Below are 25543 nucleotides of genomic sequence, written 5' to 3' on the forward strand. Positions count from 1 at the left end.
GTGGTATCAAGAGCAGTGAGATATTCACTGCTGAGCATGCAACAGTGGAGCAATTTTTCATAGATGGTTCAAGATACGGTGGTTGGTTGTTTGCACAGGTCTAGTAACTAACTCTGTGCTGGTATTTAAGGAATAACAAGAAGGTTCAAGATACGGTGGTTGTTTCTTTGCACAGGTCTAGTAACCTATTCTGTGCTGGTATTTAAGGAGTAACAAGAATATTGTTCCTAGAGAGGTGTGTGTATCAGGGATGGTTAAAAATTATATAAGACATTAATTTAAAGTAGTAAGAAAGCTGTGAAAATTCCAACATCATTCAACAAGAATGAAAAGGTGAAGGAGGAAAGTAAATTTACCTTTAAAGTATTGTAATTTCAATTTAAAAACAGTAATTTTGGATTCTCTTTGTCGTGTTTATGGTTTCAACTAAATAGGATTAAAGAATTTTACTGTACAAATGAATAAAGTCTAGATTTGTTATCACAAGAAATTTTTAATATGGTTTGTGACAAGCAATATCAAAGTTACCAACTCTCAAGCTTCATGTTCTGAAACCAGACAACTCTCAGCAACAAAAAAAGTTGTGCACTGATAAACATAGGAGGCATATTGTATTTTTTAATTAAATATGAAAACATGAGCTGTGTACATTATTTTTTTCCCTAGAAAACACAGCAATTTCAAAAGTTTATCATAAAATATTTTCATGAAATGAGTGAACCAGCAAACACATGCACTTGTGTGCCTTCCCCCCTCCCAAGCTAAACGTGATAAGAGACATACGCAAATGTAAAAGTTAACAGAACAAGTGGCGTTTTGTTGTTGTTTGGTTCTTTTTGGAAAGGATGGAATGTAACATCGTGCTTGACTTTCTATGTCACAACAAAAAATATTTGGTGCAATATTTTAACATTTTCTTTTTAAGTTTCAATCTGGTGGAGAAAAATACCTTTTTCTATAATAAAATATGTCTGTTCTTTTTAAAACTTAACTTTTTTGCACAAAATAATTTTGTAAACTGTCACTTCAAGGGCAAGGTAGGTGGTGCCATGTCAATGTCCTCCCTCCCACTTAAAAATGTGATCTGTTATCTGAAGCAAAACAGGGAAACACAAAAAAGAGCGGAGCAGAGGCTGCTTTGCAAAGAGAAAGAAGGGCGTGTCGGACGGGGGAGAGGGGAGGGAGCGTGTGGTGGGACAGAAAAAAGTTAAAGGTCACTTTCGCCGTAGAGTGCCGTGGAGAAGGACATGTAGTCCAGGGCACCAGGTACAGCATCACGGCCATTGTAGGGTGCCATTCTAGCAATGCAGTATTCAGCCTGATCAGGAGGCAGTTCCCGCCGTAATTCATCCACAGTGATGTAGTTCTGCAATGAGGACAAACGATAAGGCCATCGTTACTTTCAGAAAACTGACTTTCCTCAGAGGGACAACCACCCCCTGCCCCCCAGGGTGGCAGACAACAGTCAGGGACAGGACCCCAACAACTAGACTAGTACTGTACACCCACGAAGGGAGCTCTCTGCGCATACACCCTGGGAGGAAATGCAGTCACTGCCTACCGTTCGGACAAGAAAATGGTTTTTACAACAGAGAGAAAGATTATTTGTGCAGGAGAGATACTGGCACACCTAAAGAAAAGACCTGGAGGTAAGTAAGGTAAGTTGTTAGTGTAAGACTCTCCCTTCCCATTGACAGTGGAGGTCTTGCTGAAAGCAAATGGGAGGAAGCAGAAGTTTCATTTGGATCCTGTCCCTTGCTGGCAGGAGGTAACAGATGCTTGTGCTGCTTGGGAGTTGCCGTTCCCCCTCTTCAGAGCAAGGAAAGGAGCCAACCCCACTAGCTCTGGCTGGTGGCACCAATGCAGGCAGCAGACAAGCAAATACTTTGTATTGCTTCCACAGTTCCCCCAACAATCTTTGCCTTTCACAGCAGACATTTTTAATAAGCAAGCAATAAAAAAAAGTAAATTCGGCTTCTAGAGACTCACTGAGCTGAGGTAGCTTGGCTTCTCTCCCTGCAGTAGGTAACAGCAGCTGCCTGTTTGCTAACCAGCTAAAGACAACATACTGACTGACTCATGGGGATTTACAGTCTGTCTGAACAATGGTTCAGGTTTCACATCATATCTCTCTCTCCTGTGACTTTTTATTCTTTTTTTTTTTTCTTTTTCCCCTGCCTCACGATTGCAGTGAGTAAGAAGTATTTTTCTTCATAATGAAATACTGTCTGATTCATGTTACAGTCAGTAGAGCATATTAAGCACTGACAAGTATATTTAATGTACTGTACAGAGTAAATGAGTTAATAAGTAATACTGTATCCAAAAGTACCTATTTATTCAGTGATTAGCTTATCTGAATAATGTGGAATTTTCAGGCCTTGAAAGACAATAGGACTGGCTTCAGTCAGGTAGATGCTTAAAGGACAGGTATCATGGGTTTCTACATTACAGATTTTGAAAAGATTATTGGTGAAACATGGAAACCAGCACTGGATTTAAGGGTAACTCATTACAATCTGACAAATGGTATCCCACATTTCAAGTGAGATGAATAAAATCATTAGCAAATATAGAGATATATTAATATTACATGTACATACTATTTGTTCAATTACATAAAAGATTACTGGGGATTGTTACATAAGAAAAATAAGATTACATAATTTTTTTTATCAGCTGTTTCCACTGATGATGCAAATTTAGAAAATGAGTACTTTTAGTGTCATCCTGTCAGTTTTCCTACTTTCGACATATTTCTATGATTAAAAGATGCTCCTCTTGCAGATACAGCATATCCTCAATGAAAATCTACTATTGATTGTATAAGAGCTGATAGTGACACATGTATATCTGAGAAAGGTCATCTCAAGTTTACAGCTGTCAGTAATTAATAGTTTTTCAAGACTAATCAACAACCATCTGGTGAATTTGTTCATATGTTTTAAAATAACAAATCGCAACCAAGCTCTTAATTAAACTTTCAAAGCAAGAGTGGGCAGCAAAGTTCTGACTGACAGCTGAACAGGACTTTTAATTGCCTTGGCAGGCTGCTCATTAACCCACACTTTAGCCTTGCACTCCTCCAGCACCACACCATGTTCCTGTGAAAATACCCTCCATGCTAGAGAGTGCTGCCCTCAGCACTTTCTGTCAGAGACAAGAGAGAAAAAGGAAAGCAGGAGGAATGCAGCTGCAGGAAAGGAAGGTGTGGAGCCTGACCTTATCTCCAGCCAGGATCTTGAAGGAAGCCATAACCTGGTCAGCAGTATCTGTATCTGCTGTTTCCCTGGACATGAAGTCGATGAAGGCCTGGAACGTCACTACACCCAAACGGTTAGGGTCAACGATGCTCATGATGCGGGCAAACTCTGCCTCTCCCTGGAGAACGAGAGAGTCATGTAAGCTGGACATTTGGGTAGCAGTGCTATGAAAGTGGGGAGAAACTGTTCAGCAGCACATCTCACAGCTAGAAAAAAAACCAGAAACCACTTTTGGTTTGTTTTTTTTTTTTTTTCTTAAATCAGGATGTTCTTTTTTAGCTTGCTGTTGTGTACAAATGCTTCCCACTCATTTGTCCTTTGGAGTAAAACATTCTCAGCTATGCCCTAGGATAACATCCAGCTCCATTTCGCTCTAGGACAATGCTCCTATCGGGGAACAATATCACAGAGACTTCAGGGGAAGACACAAATTTCCCTGTAATACATATGCTAGATGTCTCTAGCAATATTTGAAGATCTGTATTCCTCAAATCCTTGTACTTTCATTTACTAAAAGAGAATTTTTACAGTTCTCTTCAGCTGCCAGAACAGAAACCACTAGAAGAAACATCTCTGGGGTCTTTAATAGTATCTGGTTCATCTTAACTAGACAGGCTTTGGAAAGATGGACTTGCATATCTGGAGTGGCCCAGAGAAATAGCCTTTGCAGGGAAGATCCTACAGAGAAATTTGCTACAGAAGCCAAAACCTTGTAGTGTAGTTTTCAGCTTTTTTTTTTTTTTCCCCCCTCCATATAAATAGAAGATCAACTATTCTCATCTCTGTGACTGGTTCCCCCCCCCCAGGTAAGCAGGAGGGGAGAGCAGAGCTGAATCTTCTCCTGGGAACAGGCTCTTCTAACACATCTAGAACAGTATACCTTCAAGAGTAATTAAGGTATCTAATAAAATTTTACTGCAGCTTGGCACACTACACTCAAGAGTCTGTATTTATACTGGGCTGATGAGCAAGATGAATAAACACTGCTTTGCCTGATATCAGGAGCAAAAATACTGAGAGTACAGCTGAATATTTTCGCGCTACACTCTTCTCCTGCCCTTTGATGAGCATCAGTCTTCAGTGAAGCTCTTCCTATTAGTTATCGTGCCTCTCAAGGTGCCACATGTTACTGTTCTGAATATGCAGGTACTCTGGTGAGGGAAAAGCTACGGGGAGGATGACTGGAACTTGAACTTACTTACATGTACAGGAAGAGAGATGTGAAATAAATGGTAGGAATGAGAGGAGCAGCGTTTGAGTGTATTCAAAAATCAGGCTGTGTATACTTCCAGATGAGTTCAACAGATACTTAGGGCTGGGGACGTTATGTGTGTTGTGCAGAGCGCAGGTACTGATAATACAAGGAAGTTCATTGCTTCTTCCACTTGTAGCTATACAGTGTGATAAATATAATTCTTATTTGAAATACACAGGAATTAGACAATGATTTCCATTTTTTTACCTTCAGCCACTGCTGTGAGACAAGAATTTTACATGTACAACTATACTAGATTTAACATCCACTGCTGATAATTCTGGAAAATAAGGCTGTATTTACCTTGATTCACTACACATTCTCTATTTTTCAAGGTGCCTACAGGAATCACTTTGAACAGAAGTGACAGAGGGCTCTACATTACCATATTGTAACCCATGGAGATAAGGCAGGCTCGGAAATCTTCACAATCCATCATACCAGTCTTCTTCTACAGGGAATGATGCAAAGATGGAAAAAGCCAAGAGAGAAAAGGGAGAGCAGTCCAAGGAGAAATGAACTCACAGAAGACATTACAAAGAATGAGTTTCAGGGGGGAGGAGATGGAAGGAAGGATTTACAGGACAATGAAAAACAACAGAGGAAAGGTAGTTTGTGAAACCATGAAGAAGCAAAGGTGGTTTTGGACATGGAATAGTTTATACACAAGGAACATATTGATGATGAAAAAAAGGAATGAAGATACCAAGCAAGACAGATTGAGGGATGAACAAGAAAAGGAATGTTAAGTGACACAGAAATAAATGGAATAGTTTGAAGGCATAAAAGGAATTCCCCCAAGACAAACAATCAGGGAATTAAGAAGGAATAGATACCAAAGTACATTTAGAGAGGAAGCAGTATAGAAAAGTGATGTATATACAGTCAAACACAAGAACAACAATGACAGATGGATTAAGACAAACAAGAAAAGAAAGGAAAAAACTGTTATTTTTTCAGTTTAACATCTGGCTGTGTTCACCACTAGCATTCAGTACCTGTGCATCGTTTCCAATATCGTAACCCAAGCTGATGAGACAGGCTTTGAATTCCTCAGGGCCAAGTGTGCCGGAGTGGTCCTGGTTATGCGGTGTGCCAGGCAGCAGGACATGCAGTGCCAGTGGGGTGACGGTGTGGCGCAGAAGGAAGGGAGACATAAGGGAGATCAAAGGGAGGTGGAAGGACAACAAACAGGTGCACCATGCAGTGGGTGAGGAGAGAGGGAGAGGAAGAATGACATGCAGACAGAAAGACAGGGAAGAAAAATAAAAAGTGCACAACATTAGATATCACAATGACATTTCAGGATGTGCTAAAAATGCTCTTGGAACAGTTCCTTCTCAGAGAGCTCATCACATCTTGAGAGCATTTGAATGACAAAAACAGTTGATGCTCAGAAGCCTCAAGATCTCCATCTCCCAAGTGAATGACTTGCATCACTGCTTGTTATCCATAGTGTCAGAAGCCCCGTGTTTCACTAGTAACCCGGAGTGCAGGTAAGCAGGCAGAGGCAGTGGGAAGCATTGCCTTAATCTTCTAGTCAAAAGTCCCACTAAAGGAGTAGGTGAGGGCAGGTATGTTTGGCAACACACCCAGGGAAGCTTAGCTGTCAGGGCATCCCAGGAACAGACAAGGAAAAGCAGCTGAAGCTCAGGGGAGTAGTGTTATGGCTGTATTTATGAGACCTGCACATGAGGTGGAGCTTTGACTGGCAAAGCTATCTCAAGTGCTCAGCTCTACAAACAGCACTGCTGTACAGCGCAGCACAACACGGCTTGGCAGCTGCTCTTCCCTTTGCTCATTCCCCACCCCCCCCGTGTTTGGATGTACCCATCAAACTATACACAAGCTACCACAGGAACTGAGAATCCCCATCCACTCTGCAGAATTTTAGCTCAGGACAGCCCACAAGCACCGAAGAGCCCCTGCCTGCCATCACCATCTCTGGCCAGATCAAGGAAGCTACAAGACAGGATGGTGTGGCCAATGCCAAGTGACTTTCCTCAAAAAATCAGCTTTTAAAGTCAGTGTTAAGCCTTCATAAATCAAATATACAGCTGAAGATGGGAAACGCACGTTCTCTCTGCATTATCATTCAGACTGTTGTGGAGGAAGGGGCAAATGATATGAAGGTCAAAATAAAAAATCCACAGGGCTTTAGGGGTCCCGTCTGCTCAGAAAAGAAGCTATGGTTTTTGTTTATCTTAGGCAGCTAGAGAAGCGCTGAAATAGCCAGTGTTCAGCAATCTGAAAGTGTTGCCAACCTCTGAGGGCAGGCTGCAGCCCTGTTCTCTGGAGACCTTTCAAACAGTCTGGCTGGTGCAGCAAGTGGTGGAGAGCAACCTATATTTGCATCACTGACTTAGTATCTCTGCAGGCTGCTCGTGGATTTCCAGACAACACGGAAGGGGTTGATAATGGAGCTGGTTTCAGGCTTGGGCTGCCGTCTGTGCTTCCCTGCATGACACCTTTGTGATTTGGGTTGTAGAAGGAAGGGCTGCAGACAGGCTGGCAAATTGAGGGTAGAAGAATTTCCTTTAAGGAATTCCGTTCTTATTGCACCTGTTCGTGCCTTGGCATGTATTTCCACAGTAATGCAAGGCAGGCTTTACATCAGGGTTTATCTACGTCATGCAATGCTGTGGTATGTATAAGATCCTCCTGTTTGCTCCATACAGAAGCAATACTGGTTTCTTCAATACAGGTTTATGCAACGGTATGTCAGAGTGGAGGATAGCTGCTCCAAAGAATTTTATAAATTGAGATAATAATCTGCTTTCTGAAGAAGATGGGGTAAAAGTCTAATTTAAGCCTTCAAACCTTTCCATACTTTAGCTTTATCAGGAAACTCCCAGCCTAATGATCACTTGGCAGTCTCCACAGAAATGACATTTTTAAGAATGAAGTATCTTCTATTGATGCAGTTTTATCACAGTGACTATTTTTTATCTGATTGTGCAGTCTACATGGAAGCTTGTAGCTTACCAAGCTGCAGTCAGCACTGACTTACCCTGTCAAAATGGTTGAAAGAAGCCCGGAACTCATTCATCTGTTCCTGGCTGATTCCTTTGGCATCACGGGTCAGAATCTGGTTTTCCACTTCGTTGATGGTTCTAGCAATTGTTGTTAGTAACTGCTCCCAGCCCACTCGGATATGCTGGAAAAAGAGGACAGGACAATTTTTAAATTAAAAAGTAGCTCTGCCTCTGAGGCCAGTGGATTGAATGTGCTACGTGTTGCAAATTAACTGATCCTGGTGGCCAAGGCAGGAAAGGTCCATTTTCTCAGAAAAGATTCCTTTTCATCTGCACTATGAGCCAACCAGATGTTTAAAATCTGAATTTTGACTGAAAAAACATACGGAAGAGGAAAATTCCTGATCTTAAGAAAGTCTTGATCCTATTGCAAAGTTCCTTTGCCTTGTCAGAGCAAGATACCGGGGGTCTTTAACACAAATGAGAATCAAACCCAGTGCTTCTAGGACTTACTTGGGCAGAAAACTCTCCTTACCAAGAAAATAAACAACCCACAGTCCTTGGAAGATACTGGTGCTCCACTGCCTCTGCTGTTGCTTGATGATGAGCTGGCCAGAAACCAAAAGACAAGTTTCAAAGCCCATCTATGTTCCACTGGACTCATGTTGAACTCAGACTGCTTCCAAGAAACCTCAGAAAGCCAGACTCTGATTTTAAAAAGCTTTTGTTGGACTTTTTTCTTCTGCCAGGCTGTGGCAGCTCAAAATCACCAGCACTGCCCTGGTCTTTCTAATCTCAGCTAATAGGCTGCCACAATCAGGTGGCAGGAGAAATGAGACCAGCCAATTTTTCAAGCAATACTGTTGATCTTGTTCAGGTTATTTCTATTGTCTATATTTGGAAGTACATTGGAATGGGTTGGCATGAAGTATAGCAAGGCAAAAAAAATATTCAGTGATATGTTGTTGCATGCTTGGCCACACTGTCAAGCTCTCCATTTTCCTGAGAACCAGAACACATTGCTAGAGGTAGATGTGCCTGATGCTAACTGATCATAGCAGATGAAGCTGGCTGATCTGCTGCCAAAACATTTACCTCCATGGTGTAGTTCGTGTGCTTGTTGTCAAAGATAAGCGCTTCTTGGATCTGTTGGTGGTCTCCTTCCAACTGGTCAATCTTTGGTTTGTAATTCACAATGCTTTTCTCATACTGTCGCAAGTGGTTGAGCTGGTCCTCCAGGGTCCCATGCATCTCTATTGAAATGCGGCCAATCTCCTGCATTAGCAAAGCCAAAGGAGTTAGACCTCATTGGAAGGTCAAGCCTCAATGTGCTTGGCATTTATTGCAGCTATTTCACACTCACACAGGATGATGATTCAAAAAAAAAAAAAAATCTCATGGAGCGGTTACTTTAAATGAGCCGAGACAGCATCAGCAAAAATTTTAGCAGAGCCCTGAACATTTTCCAAGTGAGGTGAGTCACATGAGATGTGTCTAATAGAAGGATACAAAAGAAAAGGAAACTGCAGTCCATAAGCCAGTAATATACCAAGCCAGATCTTTTTCTGATGTACCGTCTACCACTAACTTAGTCCCTTCATACAGACATATTTCTGTAATTGCTCTCTTCTTTACAGCTCTTGCCATGAATAATAGCTTTGTATTTTTCTGTTTCATCAACTCCAATTACTTTAACTCAAATCTCACCTGAAGAACAAGGATCTCCCTTAAAAATGTCTCCTCTGCTGATGTTTGATATGCTAATTTATTTATTTTGTCATATGTAGCAAGATCATTTCTGTGAAAGCAGTTACACAAAATATGCCTCTCATCCAGGGTTTTTAGCTTGCTGCATATAAACATAACTCTTAAAATACCAGTGTTCCCCATTTTAAGTCATGTTTTTTATCTCTGTACTAAAGAGCTATGGGAAGAAAAGTACGAGCACTTCAGTAACCAGTATCAATCTTGCGATTCTCCGTATTTTCTATGAAAGGTTCTCTTCCTGTAACCCAAAGGAAGAATGACTGTGACAGCGGTCAAGAAAGACCAAGGATAAGAACATCAGCAAAGATCACAGAGGAAAACAGACTGTTTCAAAATGAGCAAAGCACTACCTCCATCTTGGTCTGGATCCAGGGTCCAATGACATTGGCCTGTGCACCAAATTGTTTACGAAGTCGTTCATTTTGCTGCTGGCGAGCATGTTCTTCCATCAGGGCTTGATCCCTTCTGGGAACCAGTTGCCGCACCTACAGCAAAGAGTAACAAAGCATGCAGTTTGTACATACAAAGGCCCATGTATAGTAAATATAGAAATTGCCACAAGGAAGGGAGGAGTGGGTGTTTGCGCTGAAAACAAGCAGTCATATAGTTTAGGACATGGTGGGAAGGGTCATGGAGTGTGAATCCCATCTGCTGTAGGGCACACTGTAAACTCCTCCCAGGCCATGGAAGACTAGAAGAAGCTTCCATTCACTGCTTGGGTTTTTGATGGTTTGTGTTAACTGAATTGCAGGACCCTGTTCAGATCTCACTGTGGTGATCTTGTTTGGTAGTAAGAACCATCAGCACAGCTGGTATGGAGAGTAGCTGCTCTTTTAGGATTACAGCAAGGGAAGGCTACTTGGCTGCAGAGGTAAAACATCTGAAGGGCTGAATGGTGAAAAAGGATACCGACTCACATGCCATACTTAATTCTTTGTCAGGTCAACTGAGGACTGAAAACCTCAAAGCTTTTAATTTAGCATCTTTCGTTATAAAAATAGCAAGTAAAAGGGATCTGACACCCCTTAGGCATTTATATGAAGGAGCTCTTCCACTTCCCAAGTACATGGCAATTGATCCGAAAACAAATGACAAAAAAAAAAAAAAAAAGGCTCAGCAGTAAGCATGAGAGGGTAACTGAAGAGTAAATAATTCACTTCCTGGGGCTCCAGTGATTGAGTAGCAGCATCCTGTCACACTAACTTGCAAGGTTGGAAAGAACTCACATGTTCCCATTTGCCATTGATCTCATGTGGGGTGATCGTAGTGTAAGGATTTGTTCCTGCCATGTTGACATGGTATGTCTGGACAATCTTTGAGACTTCATTGTGGATTCCCAGGATGGCCTGTCGTTCCTTGTCAGCATCTGGCAAAGTTGCTTTGAACTGTTCGTGCGCTGTGGTCAATCCCTGCAGGAGGAAGGCAGCAGCAAAGGGAGGGTAAGAGCATTAGTTACTTAATAGCCTCTTCAGCAAATGTATCCCTGCAGAAGTGACTGCAAAAGCTTACGTGTTCCCAGGATACAAAGCAGGCTACTCTAACACACTTTTCAGGTTCTCTCAGCAGCACTAAAGAGGCTGTTTTAAGTAGTTACATGATGTGAAGTCTTGTTTTCCCTCTGTTTCTGCCCCATGTTCACCAGTGACAGAGATTACATCCCAAAAGATGATGGCATAATTCTGGCCCATAATTTAGGGGCAACTATTTCTCCAACACTGCTCAGTGACTGCCTCTCAGCCCCTTTGGGAAGAAGATCCGACTACTAGCATTACTATAAAGCAGTCATGTCTCACTAGTGTAAATGCGCCATGTTTTTCTTCTCCCACTGGGAATGCACTAGTTCTACACCTAAGATAACTCCAGATGAAGAATAAGAGTCAGATTCAGTTTAATCAGTCAGAGCTAGGTGAAGATCTTCCAGCCAACAGCAAACTCGCATAGCTCCTGCCACTGAAACACAGGTCCTTCTCCCTGAACACAACAGGCCCTTTCTGTTCCCCGTCTCGCTGCGGTGCCCAGACTGTGCTCCAAGGACCGACGGTGGGGACACGCTTGCTGGTAGTTTGTGGAGAGCTGACCAGCCAGTTGGTCCTGGCTCATCTCCCACTGCTTCTACAGGCCTTCAAGGTAGTTCATCCCAGAAGCCTGGAAGATCAAGACTAGGGAAGCAAACACAGGAACGAATGGGGGACGGAGAGGCATGTGCAGGGATAACTGAGGGAACAGTGTGGACAGAAGAGGGAATGAAAGTACACCGCATGATTGACCACTCTCTTGCAACACAGACACTGTAACTACTTTTTGTAAAATTGCTTCCTTCCATGGTGACTCATTACTTTGCAGCTGCTGCAGTGCCCATGGAGATGTAATGCAAGTCTGAGGGGCTGGGAAAGATACTGCAAACAGTCACAAAGAGATGATGGAAGTGCTTAAATGCTGTTCAGATTTGTTCTGCATTATGAAAGACTTAATGAATCCCCCTTTGTTCAGGAGCAAAGAGTGGAAGAATCAAGTAGCAACTCAGTAACAGAGCTGATACCGGGCTAGAGCTATTTCACTATCCCTCCGCCCCGCTGGCTGCAGTGTGATATTACATGGGACAACGGACATGAAGAACCTGTGAGTAGCACTAAGCTTTGCTCATGTGGGTTAAAAAAACCCCACAAGACCCTAAAAGAGTCTCTCAATTTTCAGGCTTTCATTAATAAGACTCTGGAGTTACACTGAAAAATCCACTTCCAGTTCTTCCCATCCAGCTAGGACGGTGTGAGCTTGTTTCATACCTATCTGTCAGATCCAGGTTTTGGGAGGAAATAAAGGAAAAACATACTCCTTTCTGTTTCTCTTGCTAAGGCTCACTCACTAGAGCAGAAGCACCAAAACATGACCTACAAATTTGGCACCACTAGGAATCCCTGACTTCTCTCTATCCCAGCCCAACTGGTGCAAATGACTGCTCTGTACCTGGATCTCCTCAATGGTGTGAACAATGAAGGTGTCCTGCAGGTCCTCCATGGCCCCTTCCATCCAGTTATTGAAAGGGGCAGCTCGTTTGGCATATTCCAGGTACAACTGGTCAATTGTTTCCAGTAGCTTCTCTGTCCTCTGGGCATGCACAAAAAAAGAAAGAAAATCAGGAAAGATGGTTAGAGGAGAATAATCATGTAGATATGTGGGTTGTCTGAGCTGCTTCTTCCTTTCAGACCTCCTTGGCCCTCCCAGGACAGCACTACAGTAAAAGTCTCTCTGCTGTTAAGAGATTACACACAGGATGGATTTTTTGCTCCGAGGGAAAAATCTGAGGTCCTTTGAAATAAAACAAAACAAGGACAGTCTTTTCAAGCAGAATAAAATTACAAAACACAGAAAAGCAGAAATAAATCAATAGCCTGAGCAAATGGATGGCACCATAATTGGGCTGGAAGAGGAAAAGCAGGCTAAATATACTGAAACGTAGCCCTTGTTTACATTCTGGGATGTTCTGGGAGTGCACAAAAGAGCTTAAATTGGTTGCTCAAGCCCACTGCAGCTTGCTTCCCACAAATGACCTACCCACGTAACCCCAAAGGTCCAACTTGTAAGATTTCTCACCTCCAAGGCTTCTCTACGTTTCTGGGTTAGAGCACCCAGATTATCCCACTGATCACAGATCTTCTGGCACCTGGCATTGACACTGGGAGAGTCGTAATAGTCCAGCTCGCTATAAGGGGTGGGGGAAAAAAAGGACAAGAAGTCAAACAAAGACCTTCTGGAGAAGAAAGGGAAACCCATTAGAAATCTTTATCAGCCTTGAGGACAGATTCAGACAAAGAGCTCATGGTCTCTGCAAGCAAAGTGAGCCAGGAAGACAGCAGTATCTAGTTTTGGAGACACCGTATGTTATGGTACATCAAACAGCACAGAACAGGAAGAAAAACAACCACCACCCAAGGCCTCAACAAACACTGGTGCTGGCTGCCTGATGGGAATAACTTGGCACTGAGGGGAGTATAGATTTTTGCCCAAGCTGGGAACAAACAGATTATGAGCAGAGCAATACGTTCCCGTATTCTGCTTAAGAACATCATGCAGGCTAACTACCATTATCTTATACATCAGAATGGGCAGCAAAGATTTTATTATGAATGCAAAGAAACTGCTTAAGATCGTTCTAAGAGTTGCATAGTATGGGTGGCAAAGAATAGCTAAATGACACAATCTGTTCACTTATTTAGGACAATCCCAGAATTACAGTGTAGGTTTCTCTCCTGTATGCCTGACAGAGTGCTTTGCTGAGATGTCTATAGGCTGGCACTCATGGAAGACAGGCTGGTAAGAGTACGGCTGGGGGAAGGAGAGCACAGGGGTAAGCTGAAGCTTGTGGTCTTGTATTGCTTTGTGCTCTTGGTTCTGCAAATGGTCAGAGGGATAAACCTGCAGGCAGAGGGAAACCAGCTGAGCTGGGAAGTGTCAGCCTCGAAAGAGAAAGCAGAAGAAGTCACTGGGCTACTGAGTGACCCTGGCCCATCTGATGAGCATTCCTCTATGCAGTAATGCAGGTGTAAACAGATTCCTCTTGTCTCCCCCAGCCTTGTTTCTTCCCACCATTGTCTTGCCCTCCTGAAGTGTGTCGGCACAACTGTTGGTGAAGTCTTACAGTAAACTAGTCAGGAAACTGATTTGGGCTAAAAATAACTTCTTTGCTGGGTTTTTAATCCAGATCAGTTCCTTGATCTGCTTTGCTGCAGAGCCAGCACTGCAGATGAAAGAACTGCTTTGGAAAACCTGGCTTGTAATGCACCCATGATGGACCACTACTGTTGCTGAGTGGAACATGCCGTGTCCCCAAACACGCCTGGCATGGGCAGCCACAGTGGCTTCCTCCAGACCCTGTCCATCTCCCTGGCAGCATACCTCTGGGGAAGAAAAGATCTCAGTCATGGTTTTTCAGGGCATGGCCTCTTTGCTGAGATGGAAGACTGCTTTTGGAAGGATGGCAGAGCCCGCTCTTCTCACGCTTTGGAAGAAATCAATTCTCCCCCAGCTTAGGGCCCAGCCTTCCCTGTTGCTCTTAGAGCTGCAGCTGCTTTGGCTGGCATGTAGCATGTGCTTTGGAAGTGACAGGTCAGCTAACGCTTGCTGACTGGCCAGCCTCAGGTTTAATCTTACTGACTTGGAGGATTGCCTTGAACCCTCCTCCTGTTCCAAGGTCAATCCTCCAGTGGACAAGGGAGCAATTCTGTAAATTTGAGTTTTTAAAGGAGATAATGATCTTGATCCAATAATCCTGATTTTTTTTAAGAGAAAAACAGTCCTTCAGCCCAAGAGTACTCATCTTAGCCCAGACACTAACTTGAGATAGGCCAGTGTGATATTTAAATATTTTTAAAATAGGAAACAAAGTCAAAGCCAAGTTGTTCAGACTGTCTTTGCCAAGAAACATGCAGAATTTCAAAATCTCTCTCTCTGTGCTGCAGAGGCCAACTCTTTACCTACCTATCCCTAGCAATCAACCTCCCGCCCTGAGAAGGCCCCATTTCTCCTGGTAACCTGCATCACTCATCACTCCAGGAAAAGGAGTGGAGGTGAAGGTTTCCAACCTGGGGGAAGCAGGGAGGGAGCTGAGCTGCTGTGGGGATGCTCTGGAGCAAGTGCCGACTGGAGTCCACGTGGTGTGGTACTCCTGGGGCAAAGGGCCTGGTGTAGCAGCAGAGGCCACAACGGGCTCAAGCATCGGCAGATTTTTTTTCCTGCCAGAATAAGGAGGATTTTTTTTGATAAAAGAGAACAAACTAAGCGCCTGCTATCCTCTGCTGTTTCCTTCTGTTCCTGGAAAAGTACGACGGGTGTTACAACTCTGAAACCTAGCAGGCGCCAGCACCAGGTCAGACTCTTTAAGAAAGGGTTCACAGCAGCACAACAAGCTGGAAGAGGATGGAAACTTGGCTTGGGAATACAATTCTGCTGCCCCCTCATCAGCACCCACAACTCATCCATTTTCTGGCCTGCTCTTCTGGTGCCTCCGGATACTGGAGAGCAGTATCCTAGATACTGTTTGGAAACACTGGGGTTTCCCAACATTTTTGTACGGAGATTGATTTATGGCTCTCCAGAGGGCAGAGGGCAAAGCTGATTAAGCCTCTTTGGCCCCAAGAATGGGACGTGCGCCGGGGTGCCGTACTTCAGCTCTTGAGCGATAGCAGCAATCTGTTCCACGCGGTCCTGGTGTGCAGCCAGGTCGCTCTCAAAGGCCTCATGTTTCTTCAGCAGGGCCTTTATCTCCGAGAGGGTGGCAGTTTCGTAATCCTTCTGCTGCAGCATTGCTTCCTTACCTGGGGAGGGAGCCAAAGGACAGGAGAATAAGGACAGGACCCAATGCCCCCAAAGCCAGCTCCCTGCCACTGAGGCAGACCCAGGGGCCCTCAAAAGGGCACCTGCCCCACTCCAGACACCCTACCCGAAGCTTGCCCTCATGCATCCTGGCCTAGAGATGCACAATCCTCACTTTCAAACCACAGAGTGTGAGTTTGCCATTAACAACAGAGAAGGGCACATAGTGCAGCTCAAGCTAGTGCCGTCACAGTTTATACTGGACTTGTCTCAGTATCTGCAAACTGGGCTATGCTGGTCCTCTAAAGGCCAACTGTAGCATTTACTGTACAGTAACTTTTCCTCTGCTCTGTAGCTCTCTCCTATCCAAAGTTCTCACTTTGCCACAGTTAGGGAATGCCAAGGTGGCTGCATGATGTAGCAGAACAGAGATCAAGCTGATTTTCATACATTATTTTCTAATAAAATAATAAACCTAGTCTTCTCGAGACAAAAATGGAAGGACTCCATGCAGAATCCATCTCTTCCTCCCTACATAACAGACAGCACTCTGTCAGGCAACAGAAAGCATGCAGGTTGGCATTACCATCTGTCCAGGACTCATGAATGGATGCCTTCTGCCGGAACTTCTCTGCCAGGTGATCCAGCCTCTCTAGCCTCCGGATCTCATTCAACAACCACTCCTCGTAGCCCTTCTCAGCCTGCTCTAGGCCACCCCAGGCATTGTTTATATCCTAGAGGCAGGAGCATGAGAAGAAAAGGCAGGTTAGAAGATGGGGAGAAGATGTTAGTCAGCACTAGTCTCAGTGAGCTACATGGCTGCAACTGGTTGGAGGGAGTAAGCATGGGCTTTTCATCTCGCAGTGTTGTGCAGACGGGTCAGGAAGACAAAGTGTCAGACTTAAGATAAGCAGGACTAGCAGTGTCAGGATAGACCTGCCTGCACGAGAGTCCCTCTGTAAACACTCCCCCATGTGAAACTTTAACAAAACCAAACCATTTCTGAATCAGAAAGAATAAGAGGCACCCAGATATCTCCTCATGAAGGCATGCAATTTGTCAAGAGCCTCAGAGCCTGGTTTAGATACAGGGAAGCCATGATCGCTTGATCCTCTCTTATTATGGCCTCACTGAACTATATTCTATAGGGTTCCTACCACAGAGTAGCTCATTTTGAAGGTGGGCATGCTCTGCCCACCCACAGGCAGAAAAGGAATCCCACTTTTTAGGCATGGTTGGGATATATATGAGCAGTTACCCCCACTCACCGAGACCATTTTCCCTTCTGAAGGCATGAAGGCTGGCCTGTTGCTGAGCCGCAGCTTGGTCTGCAAGGTGTTGAAATTGATCTCGAGTTGGCACTTCTCTTGGACCTTGGGGGGCTTGTGCAGGCGGCGGTAGTCCCGGAAGTCCTCCAGTTTCTGCTGCATGGCTTGCATGGTGTTCTCTGGGGCCCGGTTCTCCAGCCAGGGGATGGTGCGACGGATCCACTCCAGCAGCTGGAAAGAGCAATGACAAGAAGCCTTGAACTAAAAATTGTGTTAAAACTACAGGTGTTGCTCTGATCTCATTAGGGACCATTTACGTTTGCTGTCAGAAAGGGCTTGTAAAGAAAAGTTTGCCGGCTTTTCTGGAAGTAGTTTTTTTAAAATGAGCAGCCCATTCCCTACCACACTAAGTAGCACTGCTTGTTGCAGCACTGCCAATCCAACATGCTTAAGGCATAGCTCTCGCACAATCAGGACCAAACTACGTCCTCAGATTACACTAAAGCCTTAGAGTTTTGCTGGGCTGTTGCATAACTAAACGATGCTGTAAGTCATATCATCTCTAGAGGGTCTGACAGGAGAAATCAAGTTCTTGCCTTCAGTTACACTTTTCCCACTGTAGCTTCCTTGAAGTCAGTGTTGCTCTTTGAATAGCCCTCTTAGCGAACCTATTCAGGGAGCCAGCAAAATGCTAATGCAATGGGCAGTCTATAGCGTGAGTGGTGTCCTGTGCCTTTCAGACCAGGCTGAAACCGGGCTCACAGGCCATGTTTGCCCTTCTGTTCTCCATCTTCCCCTCCCTACTTATCTTCCACAAACACACTCTAGTCCACATTTGGTCACTTCTGTAGTTTCAGAGCTGTCAGTCTGGCTGCCTTCTCAGTTAACCAATGCTTTGTATCTTACACAGATTCTTTCCAACTATCAGCAATGCATATTTCTTTCCTCAATTATCTCTAACTTCCATTCTCTCTGATCCGATTCCTGATTTCTGAAGTATAACGGCATACAATTTGTATAAAAGATGTTATGAAGTTGTATAGCCCTGAGGAATGCAAATTAAACCAGCTTGATTTTTCCTTTAATTTTAGCATTTTTGCAGCTGCTTTTACTAACTGAGAAACTCAAAGCTGCTCTCTGGAAGCTTTCTGTTTTAAAGTAGACTGCTCTTCCCTTTAAGGTAAGTTCAATCTTTAATTTTTCTTAGGCTAGAAGGGGAAAAAAATAATTTTCCAGGGAAACATGGGCCAATAGCTTTCCCCAAGATTAATTATCAGTGTTAAATGCAGGTCCTTTCCACATACCACCACCCAGAAACCAACAGCACCACGGACACCTACATCACTGGCCAGTTTTTCGTAGTCTTCCATGAGCTGCTCGTTTTCTTGGTTGACTGCCAGCACCTTGCAGATCCGATTTGCTGCTGTCTCCGCCTGATGAAGAGAAGAAAAATAGAAGGGAAAAGTGTGAAAAAAAAAACCAAACCCACAACAAAAACCAAAGCTTGCAGCTTAGCTTCCTGCTACATACCTGCGGGTAAAGTCTCTTACCCTTGGCTCTAGAAACCTGTCTGCACTACAAAATGTCTGTCCTGACCTCTTTGCTTTCCATCTGACCTTCTATAATAAGTTATTTTTCCCTTCTCAGGTGAATACATTCCTTCAGAAATTCTCAGTTCTACTGATCCCACCCTATGTGTTGTGAGACAACCACATTTCTATGCCTTTTCTGAAGCTGCTCCTACAAGATGGCCCTGTTATTTGCTTCCTACCAGAGAGACCCTGTCTGCCTCTTTACAAAGACAGGGGGTTTCTGCCACCACCTCACTCCCCTCACCAGCATTCAGAGCTGCAACCCCAGTAACTGAGTGGTGTCAAGCTGATGAGACTCTCTACATGCTTTTACCCCAGTAAAGAGCTACCTAAACAGAGTTAATCCATAGACTGGACTTTGGAAAATTCCTAATTTTGTTTGGAAGATAAAGTGGTAAATACTTCTCTTAACCTTAAATTCTGCCCAATAGAGCTGTGTTCCAGCTTTCCCTGTATTTCTGGCACTCATTAGAGGGCCACCTCCTCCAGCATCTTGCCGCATGACACCTACCATGTATTCAGGGTCTCATGATCCAGCTGAAAAGAGGATTTTTTGATTCCCTTTCTGGGTAATCTTTCTGCTTACTCTCCCAAAACGTCTCACCAAAAAAGAGCCTGTTATTACAATTTTTGTGGTTTTTTTTTTCCATTGTGGCACAAAACCCTTGTTATCTGCAGGGAGCTGAACATGTTAAAACATGAATTTGGAACAAAGTAAGAATCAGAAAAATGCCAGCTATGAACTTAGGAGCAGTTTTCCCTGGAGTATGTCTGGAACTGGGAACATAGAGCTGGCTGATCCTTGCACAGCATGTATTTGTGGATATCAGCTCCCTTTTTCATTATAATGGTGGGTGCCATGCCACAAAGCCTCAGAGGATGTGCCCCTGTGATGGATGTGGGGATTGCTCCACACCCTCTTACTGCAGGACAGCTGTCACTGTGGTGCCTGGGGAAGGTGCTAGGGCTACCCACAGGACCCCTACAGAGTAGTCCTCCTCACAGAGGCTAACTGGAGATGAAGGAGAGGGGGTAAAATGCCAACATCACAACAGACCAATTGCAAATGCTGTGTCCTGCCTTAAAACTATGTGTGCAACTGATGCCAAAAGAAGTTTTGCTGAGCTTATAGCTGGCAAGTTTCAACCTTTTTCTATTTTTAAAAGGCCTTTTATTATCTGTTTATTCAATCTCCAAGGCCATTTGAGAAAAATCCACTAATTTTTGCAGCTGATGCAAGGCAGCAAGAATAGCAATAGTCATAGGCTATATAATGATGCATGGATTGCTAAGGTCCCAGGGGATTTGACAATCTTATTCATTTGTAAGAAGCTGTAAAAACATATATTCAGTCGTCTGTCCCTTCACTAAAGCGGGCCAGCTAGCAGATACTGGATATTAACAAATTTAAAACACAACAGAGGGACTTGTACAGAAGAAAGAACAATTTCACTTTATAAAAAAAAATATCTGCAAAAAGTGCAAATAATGGTTACATTTAAGAAAGCTTGTACATTGATCTGTTTTTAACTAAAGTTTGTACTTTAATGGAGTGCTTTTTGATATCAAGAGAAAACTTTATAGACATGGGACCAAATAGTATGTCAAAAAGACATTGCCAGAGCCCTACCATGATGTGCCTAGTGATTGCAGGGAACTAGTGGTGCCTAATGTTTATCTCGGCAGCCAGCTGTGCAGGAGGGACCCCATTTCGAGGAGGCATATTTACATGTATCCGACAATAGATCCTTTCCAGCTGCCTAAGTTTTTAAATATGTGTGTGCATATATGTTTGTTGAACATCTGTCCAAACACAAAAGCCCTCTGAATGTCAGCAATTACAACATTATTTGTATTATCCTAACAGCTGAAGTGTAGAGGCTTTCTCTCCCCTGCATACTGTGGCCACTATCACCATTAATGTCACGAGCAATGTGTTACACTGACTTGCTCTGAGCAAGGTAGGACAAAAGGATCCCAGTGCTTTCAGGTAACCTCCACAAATACCTCCCACACTGCTGCTAATGAAGTGATCTGTGGTGATGGCAACGTCAGTGAAAGACTTTCAGGCAAGAGAGCAGTGGCACACTAAGATGTTTACATGAGGCCAAGGCAGCTCCCCTTACACCTTCATTAGCATAGTGGAAAAAGCCATTTTGGCTTGCCCACACTGGTAAAGGCAATGATGCATTTAGGATGCTCATGCTGGCTCCAAACAAGCCAGGATGCCCACAAGGCATGGAGCAGCCCTGAGAAGATGCACCATCCTGGGGTCTGGAAGCTACATGCCTGTGTTCTCAGAGACCCTGTGTGAGCTGATCAGCTTTAGAGCAGCATCATGCTGACACATTATACTACTTGCACTCCAAGACACTGGAGAGGGCAAGCCCAGGGCATTCTGCTCGATACCACACTGCTGTGTGATATGCATCTGCTGTTCGGTGAACTCAAAAAGGAAATATGAATACCCAAAGTAGCAGTAATTTTTCTGCCTTTTGTCTTTTCTGTACTTCTCAGCCATGACTTGGACTGCTTAGGATGGAAATGGAGTTAGCTGTCTCTCTAGCTCGTGGATCCAGGTCTCTTTGCTGAGGAGGATCATAAAGGAAGGCATTCCAAAAAAAGTGGGGAAGACCCCTGCCTGTTGCTGTTCTCTGGCCTCAGAGGACCACTCAGAGTATTGTATGCCATACACAATCTCTTAATAAAATGGTAAAACGTTAGTTAGAAATTTTCAACCCAGAAATCTAGTTTACAAAATATTAAGCCAACCAGTAGTTGCATGCATTTAGTGTGAAAGTCAGAAGCGGTTAGAAAACAAGCAAACCAACCAAAGCAAGTATACCTGCAAATATATATATATAAAAAAAATGGCATAAAGAAAAAGCAGCCATCTACACACACATGTCAGGCTGGGGACCCTGTACCTTCAAAGGCTCAGTATAAGAGAGTGAAAGAAGCAGAAAGCGGCTCATGGGACTTCCCCTTCAGGACTGGTGGCAGTAATGAAAAATCTGAATGAAAAATGGAGCGATATCACAGTAAGTCACCTAACTGTGCACAAGGCGGCAACACATTACAGTCTGGGCTGGGGCTTCTACTCAGTAGTCATTTTGCACTTGCCTGGGGGTTTGAATCTGTGTCACTCACCAGCTGGCTAATGTACAGCTAGGGCAGCTCCAAAAAGGAGCTGTGCTCCTCCTGCCGGGGCACAGTTGAGTTGCTGGCCCGTCAGGACTGCTAGAAAATTAATAAACAATTCAATCTTTACTCTTCCCTGTAAGCCAGTTAGACTACATGGGATTGAAGCTTTAATAACTAAGAAGCTCCATCTCTAGTTCTTGCCCCAGCTACTTTACTGAGGCAGTAAAAAGTTGTTTTCAGTTATCCCAGCAGACCCAGCATCCGCCTAAATCGCTGATGAGAGCATGGGACCTGCTGAGCAAGTTTCCAAATCATGGAATGGGCACAGAGAGGAGGAAGGGATTGGCGAGGGGCATGGCTGCTCCTGCAGCAGGCCACAACCCTCCTCATGTTGTGGTTTGCTGTTTCCTCAATCTGGAGTTCTTCAGGTTAAGCAGACAGCATGGAGCAGTCCCTCAGGGGCACCTGGCAAACAGCAGGCCTTTTCACAGGGCTGGCATGAGTTCTGAAACTACAGTCTTCCTGGGCAAGTATCAGCTGGCTGGAGCTTGCAGCCTGGTCTTAAGGGTTTCAAATTATTCACAAAGCAGGATCCTAGCAGAAAAGTCATGACTACATAAATTATGCCAAACGGGCAAGTCTACTGCACTGCTATGGGACATATTCCCAGTTCCTTGGAAACAAGACAGTATCACATAATTTATATGAAACAGGGCAGAGAACAACAAGCTTGAACTAAAGAGCTGCTCCCTGGAACCTACTGCCTGTGTTTGCCCTCTGAAAGCCAGCACCAGCATGGTATCAGCACCGATGCTGTGACGATCAGCACTGCTTTGTACAAAAGAGATGGACTCCTCCCAGAGTCAAGTGAGCCCTAAAGTTGGGCAACGCATGGACTGTGTCTCAAACAGAAAAGGCCTAGTGGGAGAAAGAAGTTGTGGCTGGAGGAAACAGGGAGATCTTACATCTGTTTGTAACACAAAGAATGTAGTCTTGAACTTCGGATTTTATTGTTCCAAAGCCTACCACCTGAAATTAGCAGTGATCTTGTGGAAAGGCTGCAGCCCAGCCAGGCTACAGTATGGGAGAAAAGGATGGACCTTTTTCTTCTGTTCAACAGATTGCAGGAAAATTGACGATTTGGAGGAAGTTTGCCCGAAGGCAAACTGTGACTATTTGGTTCCTCTGAGGACAAATGTCCCAATGCCAGGCAAAGAGACTCTGGAGTAAAGAGGAAGCAGAGGAAGAAGGACTGCAGTTATGGAAACAGGCAAAGCAGAGGAAAGAGAAATAGAACATATAGGTGGTTTGGGAAACAGAGGAGAATGACGAGTGAGAAGCAAGGAATGGAGAAGCATGTGAGTTTGGGAAAGCTCAAGGCCTGGTAGGAACGGACTTTGTGGCTGGAGCACAAAAGTGCTATGTAACCAGCTCAGAGATGATTCAACCTAGGAAAAGACAACTGATCTAGCAGGGACTGAGTGTGGAAGGCAGGATGGCAGCTCAAGGAGGACAGGCTGTGATTTCCTGGAGTAGGCTGATTTGGTTGTGGTACTTCTGGAGGCACGTTGCCTGGCCAGGAAGATGCCCGCTAGACACTGGAAGGGTACTGACTCTGTCGAGAGCAGACCATTCATCTTTCAATGCTAGCTTTACCAAATGCTTTCTCCACCGCTGGGGTGTGAAACTGGAGGGAAGGAGCATCTCAAGTCTATCTGAAAGGACATTTACGTCACTTCTCCAGCAAGACTACAGATGGCATGTCCAAGCACATCCCTGGTCCAAGCGCATCCCTGGATGCGTTGGGTTTCCCTGCAAATGCCCTGGGGTGGACGGGGCGGGGGTCTGGGGCGTTCCTCGGTGGAGAGGAGCGGTGGACAGGGCAGGGAGAGGGGAGGGGGTTGTTAGCAGTAAAGTCTCACCTTCTGTGCCCCTGAGAAGGCGTGGTAGTAACATGAGACATAGGTCATTATGGCCTTCTCATCCGGCCTTAGCGTGCCTATAATATCTGTGCAGAGAAGGAAAAGAGGTTGAAAGGATAAAGTAAGAAGCAGCACATAGAATAAAATAAAACAGTCATGGGTGGCGTGAGAGAGGGGGAGAAAACTTCCCATCATGCATTGCAGGACAGGCCAAACAGATTTCCATGCGGAGAGCTGGGAATTCGGATCAGAAGGTGGCTAGCAGCGTTGGCTTGTGGCTCAAAGCGGCACCCCTACCACCCCTGCCCCGAGTCGAGGGGGATCCCAAGCTGAGGATCCGGGGTCTGCACCTTCACAGCTGTGGTCTGGGGGCCTGGCCCAAGGATGTAAATGGGCTGTTTGGAGGCTTGAATGCCCGCGCTCAAGGCCTTTCTGTACGCCGAGGAGCTGGAGATCAGAGCCTTCCTACACAGTGCACTTCCTACACAGTATCTGCTCTGCTGCAACAGGCACTGCCTGTTCCTTCGGCACTGAAGTATAGGCGCCTGCTCGGTTTTGGCAAAAGATGTTTACAAGGTTTCACCCACAAAATGTTTTCCTTAAGTGACTCCATTACCAACAGGAAAATGGCTAAGCCAGACACAGTAAGGACTCAACTGCCCAATTTCCAGCATGGTGGGTGAGAAAAGAGGAAAAAAAAGAAACAAATGAAAAAAACAGGCATCTCAGTCATGATAAGCAAGGCTCTGTTTTCAAAATCACCACGGACGTACTGGTTAGACATGCTTTATAAGCCCCAGGTGAACTGGGACTGAATTTGTGGCACAACCTGAGAAAGCAGCAGGTTCAGACCTTGAAGCAAGGGTGCAGGAACCTGCAGTACATGTGAGGTAAAAGATAAAGCTTTGGGTATTCATTGAACCATTCGTAAAACCACTAAGTCAGCTCTGTTTCTCCATCTTTTAAAAAGGAAAAAAAAAGTGAATAGGTATCAGCATTGTTTCCAGTGGGGGCAGGCTGCAGTGTCCTGCTGAGCAGAGCATCCAAGTGGTGGTCTCCACCTTTGTGGGACCGATCATCCTACCTCAGATTTCCCAGGAACAGGGGGTGCAGGTCCTCTGCCATCAGAGCAGCAGTTCGGAAGGCAAATGGAGAAGGCAGAGTTCCCCGTTCCTTCGGATTTGTGTGCGTGCCAAGGTGCTGGTGTACATAAGTGCCACGGGAAGTACAACTGACTATAGGGAAATGAGACTCCTGGCTCCCTTGCCCCACGTATTATGTCTGGGGCACCACTTTGAACCAACAGCCAACTCTACCAAAAACATAATAATAAAGATGCCCGTAGCTAGAGAGGAGAGAGAGAAAGAAAAAAAGGTTTGGACATTAGCAACGGCACCAGGTGTGCTCTGTGGAGGGAGCTTGGGATCCTGCGATACCTTCTGGGCTCCTGAGAAGGCGTGGTAGAAGCTAGAAACATAGGTCATGATGGCTTTCTCGTCAGGACGGGCAGTTCCAACAATGTCTGTCAAAAAAAACCTCACGTTAACAGCATAATCAACTGATGGGAGGAAAGCAAAGGAGAGGGAGAACCACAGCTGTCCAGGAGGCCTGCTGGGGTATATGCTTGTCACAGCATCTCCACAGGGCTTCCCAGCATTCCCCAGAAGATGTGTGTCTCTCAGAAGCCAGGATCACCCTCCTGGTTCCCCTCCCTCATGGCAGAATTGCTTCCAGGGTCTGGCCAGGCTAATGCAGCCATACGTCAGCATGTCTCCTGTCACAGCACTTCCCCATCCTGAGAAGATTACTGTGAATCGTGGGTTGAATTAATCCAAACTGGCAGCAGGTTGACATGGCTTTTATAGACAAATTATACTGACATTCCTCCACCTAGTTCTTCAGGAAAGATCCTTTCTCTCTTCCTTTCCATGCCCCTGTCCTCCATTTCAACACAATGATGGCTTGAATTTCAAAAGGCCTTTTCATTAGTTTGAGGGGAAATTCAACACCTCCAGGGATCAGAATTAATGGTGTGGAGGAATGCACAT

General features: G+C 44.6%; 1 protein-coding gene across 2 annotated transcripts in view; it reads right to left on the reverse strand.

Moving 5' to 3' along the window:
- Nucleotides 1-473: 473 nt before the first annotated feature.
- LOC104166257 (alpha-actinin-1) overlaps nt 474-25543 on the reverse strand; it is a 47341-nt gene continuing 22271 nt past the window's right edge. The window contains exons 7-21 of one of the 2 annotated variants that reach the window (XM_009706124.1): nt 24892-25017; nt 23496-23581; nt 18178-18270; nt 16838-17068; nt 16156-16303; nt 15421-15571; nt 12852-12960; nt 12225-12365; nt 10487-10669; nt 9611-9745; nt 8589-8768; nt 7529-7675; nt 4904-4969; nt 3223-3381; nt 474-1366 (exon numbers count right to left, since the gene is read on the reverse strand). In XM_009706124.1, the coding sequence (XP_009704426.1) occupies nt 1208-1366; nt 3223-3381; nt 4904-4969; nt 7529-7675; nt 8589-8768; nt 9611-9745; nt 10487-10669; nt 12225-12365; nt 12852-12960; nt 15421-15571; nt 16156-16303; nt 16838-17068; nt 18178-18270; nt 23496-23581; nt 24892-25017 (2114 nt within the window). In that variant the 3' untranslated portion in view covers nt 474-1207. Of the gene's footprint in view, nt 1367-3222; nt 3382-4903; nt 4970-5516; nt 5598-7528; nt 7676-8588; nt 8769-9610; nt 9746-10486; nt 10670-12224; nt 12366-12851; nt 12961-15420; nt 15572-16155; nt 16304-16837; nt 17069-18177; nt 18271-23495; nt 23582-24891; nt 25018-25543 lie in introns of both variants that reach the window. The other variant, XM_009706125.1, reaches the window with a different exon arrangement.

Source organism: Cariama cristata, unplaced genomic scaffold (genome assembly GCF_000690535.1).
Source record: "Cariama cristata isolate BGI_N322 unplaced genomic scaffold, ASM69053v1 scaffold15578, whole genome shotgun sequence".
Taxonomy (NCBI): domain Eukaryota; kingdom Metazoa; phylum Chordata; class Aves; order Cariamiformes; family Cariamidae; genus Cariama; species Cariama cristata.